The sequence below is a fragment of the Pithys albifrons genome, chromosome 4, assembly GCF_047495875.1.
Source record: "Pithys albifrons albifrons isolate INPA30051 chromosome 4, PitAlb_v1, whole genome shotgun sequence".
Classification (NCBI taxonomy): Eukaryota; Metazoa; Chordata; class Aves; order Passeriformes; family Thamnophilidae; genus Pithys; species Pithys albifrons.
This window is the reverse complement of record NC_092461.1, coordinates 36,278,821-36,285,837: the sequence shown is the minus strand read 5'-3', so window position 1 is coordinate 36,285,837 and position 7,017 is coordinate 36,278,821. Positions and strand designations below refer to the sequence as shown.

Below are 7,017 nucleotides of genomic sequence, written 5' to 3'. Positions count from 1 at the left end.
TGGACAGCCCCTTCTGCTCTCCAGTTTCTATGACGGGGACTGCCGGTGCGTGATGGCAGCGGGGAACGCCGTGACGTGTGGCACCGTCCCCACGGCAGCGTGTCCCTGGCCATGTCCCCAAGGCGGTGCCCCCGAGGCAACCCAGTGTGTCCCCGGGGCAGCCCAGTGTCCCCAAGGCGGTGTCCCCAGGTAGCCCGATGTCCCTGGCACAGAATCTGTGTTGCCGGCACGGTGTACTCATCCCAAGTGTCCCCGGGCCGGTGTATCCCCAGCGAGGTGTCCCCACAGCGGTGTGTGCCGGGCCCGATGTCCCCATCCCGGTATCCCCATCCCGACTCCCATCCCCTGCGCCGCCGCCGCTCTTTGTCTCGCTCGCCCCCGCCCCTGCGCGGTCACGTGTCGGGGGCGGGCGCGTCGCGCGGCGGTGACGCGCGCGGGGCGCGGGCAGGATGGGTCGCTGAGGGGTGGCAGGTCCGGACACCCCGCGGGAGCCGCGCCGGGGCTGCGGGGCGAGCGGAGCGGAGCGTAGCGTAGCGGAGCGGGCGGTAAGGGCGGAGCGCGGGGGGCAGCGCGGGGGCAGCGCGGGCGGGTTGGCTCCGGCGTCCCCCGCACTGCGCCCGGGCCTGGCGGGGCGGCGCCCGCGGCTCTGCCCGTGCCGGGCCCCGCCCGCGGCCAGGGGTCTGGCGGGGCCTCCCCCGGGTGCGCCGGGCGCGGAGCCCCCGCCGGGCCGCGGCGCTCGGCCCTTTGTGTCCCCGCGCGGCCGGGGCGGCCCCGCTGCAGCGCGGGGGTCCCGGGGCCGCTCCCGGCCCCTCTTCGGCCCCGCATACCCCCGCGCTGCCCAGCAGCGGCTCGGGGTGGCACGGGGGGCATAGCAGAAAGGCAGCGCAGTAGCCTCGGTGGGTGCGCGCAGAAGTGATTTTTCTTTTTGTTTCTTTTTTTTTTTGATAGTTACTGACCTACAAAATAAAATTACAAGCCAGTGGTGCCTGAAACTTGCTCAGTGCCATGAGTGCGACTCCAGAGTGCACAGAAAGGCTGCAGATGGCTTTTTTTGGCTTTTTAGTTTTTGTTTGTGCTAATTTTCATCTTGCTTGTGCCTTAAGCTGTGTTTATCTGTTCTTGGTAAGGTAAGTTTTTCTTGGTTTTTACCTTTTCCACATACGAGGAGAGCACACATGTTGACTATAAGTAAATTAAAATTTGGCTCCAGAAGGGTGTGAAGGAATTACAGTGTAGTACAGCTCAAAAGATGAGCACCAGATTTTTTTTTTTGTAGTATATTTTGACTTAAGGTGATGACAGGGGTTTTTATGAAAGGAAAAAAAATGAATACAAATATGCAGGAATGTTCTTTCAGTGTCTTATTTGAGCCTTGACTATATTTCTGTAAACTAAGAAGTTAAATGAAAAGTCAGGATCGTAATTTCACATCTTTTTCCACCCTCTGGAATATATTTGCTGTCAGTGATACGTTTTAGGCAACATTATGTGTTTCAAAGCGACTTCTCTTCTTTCCTTCAAAGGTGGTGAAGAAGAAAATACCAAGATGAGTAAAAAGCCTCCAAATCGTCCTGGAATCACATTTGAGATTGGTGCTCGCTTGGAAGCACTGGACTATTTGCAGAAATGGTATGGAAGACATTGTACATTTGCTGAGAGCATAATTATTTTGTGTACACTGTGTGCTTAGATATCTGATTATATAACTTAGTGTACCTATTAATCGACCGTTTCACATGTGAACTTTACGACTTTTCACCAAAGTCTGTTAAAACTGTTGGCTTTTAGGAAAGTACTCTCTCTTCAGAAATAAAACTTTTCTGTGGGTTTTTGTTTGTTTGCTTTTAGTTGCTTGTGCAGCCATAGTAAGCAAAGAGGGTTTCTGGAGTAGAGTGGAATGCAGTGTCATGGCTAAGCTGATCAGTGTCTCAGTGTGGCAAACTTCCATGGCCAAATTGTTCTTTTGTTTTTCATTTGAAGGCGTGCAATGGGATTTGTTTTGTCTTCAGTTATCACACTTCATAGGTTCACAAAACTGATTTAAGAAAAGAAAACATCCTTCACTGGAGTGCATGAGATAGGCAAGTACAGTTGTGTTTGTATCAAACAGCTGGAGGAGTGAAGTGCTTAAAACTGTGACTCTGCAGACACCCAGGCATATTGTGAGTTCAGAGACTATAAAATGGAAATTGTGGGTACAAAGACCACACTGCACAGTATGTGTTGTGAAAGGAGCTGTTCGTATAAAATGAATTTAGTCAAAATTTCTTTACAGCAAGTGGGCTAATTTGATGATGTGTGCTGGCCATGCTAGTCCAGTTTGAAAAATCCCTGGTTTTGTTGAAGTATATGACAGGAGAAATTGTTGCTTCTACCCAAAAGCTTTTTCTCAGAAGCTATCTGATTTGTTGGAGTTAGGAAATGTAGAGTTATGTACCTCATTTTCTGTTGCATTCCTGGAGAGCTCAGCATGCTCCTGTAATTATCTGATCCTGTTAACTCCAAGTGATGTGAGGGAGAAGTCTGTGTGTTATTGACATGTTTGCTGTGGTAGGTACATGCTCTATATAAAAAGTTGGGTCAAACTTTTTATCTGTAGAGCTTTGATTTTAATTGTAGCAGAAGTGTTTGGGTTCTCTAAAGGAATTGATTTACAGAACAGTTCTTGTTCTTACCTGTTTCTGTAGAGTGGGTTTTCAGTGTCCTGATTCTATAACTGAATGCCAGGACAATGAAAACATCCAAATAATGCTATAAAAATAATTTCAGTAAAACTTTTATATTACATTATCAGTGACAAGGTAATTGGTTAATATAACTAACAAAAATGAATATGTCAAAATAGCTTCAGCATTAATTGTATAAAAAAGTAGTATCACTGAATATCCAGTGTATTCATCATTCCAGATATGCCCAGCCTGTTCCCAGAGAAGGGCTACATGTCAGCTCTGGAGTGCTTGTCTAGGTTTGGGTTGCCAGGCATGGGCCATGTCACAAGCTGTGCAGCTGAATTGTTGGGTGTTTTCAGGAAGAACAGAATTTATGCTGAACTTTCTAGGAATTGATTCATCTATACCACCAGGTGGAACAGGTCAAGTCTATGTGCATGTAAATTTTTGTGGTGCCATATATAGGAGAAGAAATTTAATAAGAAAATTTAGCAGTTGCAGCAATACTGAAAACAGGACTCAGTCTCAAATTAACTAACATTCACATACAGAACCAAATAGCTTGTGACAGAAAGTCTCCTGTTGTGTTATTATTAGGGTGACATGGGTTGCAATAATAGTCCATGTGATTTTTTTTTCTTAGCTTTCTGTTGCATATGGGGGTGGTGGATGTTTTTTAAATTCTTTCTATATATAATCTGTATGCATTCCCCTGATTTACATGCATAAATACAGACTTCAAAGAAAATAAAGTTGCTGAACTTACATCAAATCTCTTTATATTTTATAACAAAAGCTAAATTGAAGAGCAGTGATATTGCTTAGTTCAGTCTTTCTACAAATGACAAATTGAGAACAGTTGCTGTAAAATAGCCTGTGGAAGGGTTTTATTTTTTTTCCTTCATTTTTCTGAAAGCTTACTGACATTTAAAGATCCGCTGTTCATGACCAGTTAAAATGTTAGTCAGGAAAGGCTTCTTGAGAATGTGAGAAAAGATGTAGTAAAGTATGTTTTTGCTTTCTGATGCACTTTTACTTGTTTGAAATTTTTGAACTGTGTAGTAGTTGCAGAAATTCATCTCATGGAATCTGGTGTTCTGTTTACCTTCTGTAAACTTCAGAGGGGGCATTGTGTACTTGGACTATTTATTGCTTACAAACCCTGTGGTTTTAAATGGAAGTTTTTGAAGAGAGAGTTTGGGTCACTGATACAATTTGTCATGTACTGTGACAGAATAGAAGACAGCCTGGTTAAACTGGTCAGCAAAGACAGGCTGTCACTGAGTGTGTTTGTTTTTGCTTTACTGTGGAGGTAACTGCAATTGTAACTTTATCAAGTGCGGCAGTTTTGCTGTTGCAGGGGATTGGATTGTCTTACATCATGAATTTGTACCACTTGTTGTGTTTAAATTCACTAAAGCAAACTATGAAATGCATCTCTAATCAAAATCAATGTGATCATCTGTCAGGAGAGAGTAAAAGGGATGGGATTGAAAATTATGAAATAGAAAATTTCAAGTATATGAGATGATCAGGGGCCTGGAGTGTATGACCTGTGAAGAGAGAGTGAGGAAACTGGACTTGTTTAGTTTGCAGAAGGCTTCAGGTGTCCCATGTCAGCCTTCCAATACCTACAAGGCTGTCATCAAGAAGATTGACTTAGCCAAGCTCTACAGATAGCTGGAAGACAAGAGACAACAGGCACAAGCTGAAATGAGAGATTCAGACTGTGTTGAAGGAGAATCTTTTTTCCCCGTGGGACAGTCAAGCAGTGCATCAGGTTGGCGGAAAAGTTTGTGAGGGTTGGAGATTTTCAAGACTGGGATGGATAAAACACAGGAAAACCTGACCTCATCCCATAGCTGACTCTGCTTTGAGAGGGAGATTGGACTAGAGGTTTTCCGAGGTCCCTTTCAACTTGAATTATCCTGTGATCTTCTGTAAAAACGGATACTTTTCCATACCCCCCTCTGCCTCTCACTGACAAAACAAATGAAACAGCAGTAAAGCTGCACAAACCTGCAGGTGTATGTCCATGTGTAAGACAATTCTTAAGCTGTCAGCTGCCACAGGCAGGACGCTGGCCTGGCAAAGCTGATGCATCTCTTCCTTTTTTTTCTGTCTTTGTGTGTCTTTTGAGACTCTAACTCTCCAGTTGTCCAGCAAGCAGCAGATACTGCTTTGAAGAAAACAACCCTGTTATATTTCTGAGACCACAGTTTTTATTAATTTGCCTGATTTAAAACTCCAAGTTAGGTTAGGAGGGAAGTACAGATTCATGGCCCTTGTTGTTCTGGAATGGAAACACCTCACTAAAATAGGTTAGTTGTTAGAACAACAGCACTTGCCATTTGTATGTTTAATTATCTGGAAGGATTTCTTTTTTACGTCCAATATGGAGGAAGCTTTTTCCCTCTAAGTCTTTGGGAAATCTTGGTACAGTCCTTGCTTTAGATTTCAGTTGACTGGGTTACCTGACAGGTATTTAAAAGGATGGTGAAGAGTCTGCTTTATATTGATTTAATACTATATATATATATAAAAAAAATAGGAACCTAGAAATAAGTGTTTGCAGATTTTGAAGATACCAGAACACTATTTGTGAGAAGTCAGAACACAGGGTATTTGGGTTTATATCCTCTACAAAGCAGCAGACACTTTTTATTACCAGTTTTGTGAAGGCAAGAAGTATGTGTCTGTAGACTTTGTAGGTGCAAACTTGAGCAAATTTACTCATGTTTTTGCATTCTTTTTTACAGTTTGAAATACATATTGTCCCATTTCACAAGGCAATTCACCACGTTTGGTCGCTTTTGAAGCATTAAAAGGAAGATGATAATGTAAAAGTGAAAAACACTGTGGCTATTACTGTGTGTTGAGTGCATTGGAGAAAATGCTTTGGGTTTTTTTACGCTGTCAAGAAAGGAAAAAGCAAAGTTTTCATTTCATTTTTCTCATATGAACGCTAGAAAACTATTGTCTGACCAGTGCTTCACAGTGTAGATTTGGTAAGCCATATTAAATTCTGAAGCTTTCAAAAAAATTGCATAATTCTAATGGTTTGGAATCACCAAGATTAGAACCAGCGAATGGAGAGCATGAAGTGTGTAAACTGGGTAGATACCATCAGCTAACAGCAATTCTCCTGTTCTTCCTTTAGAAAATAAGAACAAGTACCCCTTAAATTTGGATGAAACTTCATGTGCCATTATTAGATATTCTTTCCAGCATCCTGTTAAAGAAACACACCCAAAATTTGCAGGTTACTGTTTCTCCCACAAAAAGAAGACTTTGATTATTGAATATCAGTGTGTTAGGTCTGTTTGGTTTATTTGTTTTTGTTTTGTGAAAAGTAACTTTCCCCTCAAATTTTTAGAATATATTTTTCTGACTTGTTCTCATGAAATGTTAGAAAATCTATTTGTATATAGGTTTCATTCTGGTCACATAGTGTGCAGTACTTGCTGGGGAATTAACCTGACTGGAAGGTTGTTTTGGCCTTGGACATCCTTAGGCTCTGGTACTGTAAGGAATGATGTTTGTATCCCCCGTTGTAGCACTTCTTCAAATGTAACTTTGAAACTTTGCAATGCAACTTCTACATAAAATGTCACATGTGTATGAGCTGTAAACATCTTCATTAATAATTTTTTATTTTATGAAAGTGATTACTTTCAGTAAAAGTACAAAAACACCAGAAAGATGTTTCTGTGCAGTGTAAAATTTGCAATAGTAAATTCTGCAATATGTATATTCTGCTCTTTTCCACTGTGGGATGGGTACTGTGAACTATTACTGTTTGTATGTATTTGTGGCACATTGTGTGGCTGATTTTAGTGGATACTGAGGGTAACAGTTTGTTGCTAAATCCATACAAAGTTGTGTTTGGGTTGCCTAATAATGAATTGCACCTGGCTTGGCTGGTTCCATGTCTGAGGACTGGAGTTGAATGTTTTGTCTGTTCATCTTGCAACCACTCTCTTAAGATACATGGGAGAAACATAAATTATTAGAATATAGTTGTGTAGTATGGTTATTATGAGGTTAATTGTGTGAAACCAGAATTTTGGGCTTTAAAAAGATTTTAATTGCAGAAATTGCTTTTATCAAAAGGGAATTAACCAATAAGTACGTTGTGCTGCATTTCCTCTCTAGAGTAATCTCTAATGAGACTTAATATTTTGCATATCTTCTTTTAGTAACTCATGCTAGCTTTACTCTTTTTATTTTATATGTATATTACTGTCTTGAATCTTGACTTGCTGAATTTTCTTTAAAACTATTTTAATTTTAAAATATTTGTCTCAAAACTCTGCTCTGTATTTTACTTCCCTCTCTTACTAGGTTT

General features: G+C 41.8%; 1 protein-coding gene across 10 annotated transcripts in view; it reads left to right on the top strand.

Moving 5' to 3' along the window:
* The first annotated feature begins 413 nt into the window (after positions 1-413).
* The window catches only part of PHF20L1 (PHD finger protein 20 like 1), a 56,056-nt gene continuing 49,452 nt past the window's right edge, over positions 414-7,017 (top strand). For 8 of the 10 annotated variants that reach the window (XM_071553819.1, XM_071553816.1, XM_071553814.1 and 5 more), the window contains exons 1-2: positions 414-545; positions 1,524-1,629. In XM_071553819.1, the coding sequence (XP_071409920.1) occupies positions 1,547-1,629 (83 nt within the window). In that variant the 5' untranslated portion in view covers positions 414-545; positions 1,524-1,546. Of the gene's footprint in view, positions 546-948; positions 1,128-1,523; positions 1,630-7,017 lie in introns of all 10 variants that reach the window. The other 2 variants (XM_071553812.1, XM_071553813.1) reach the window with 2 other exon arrangements.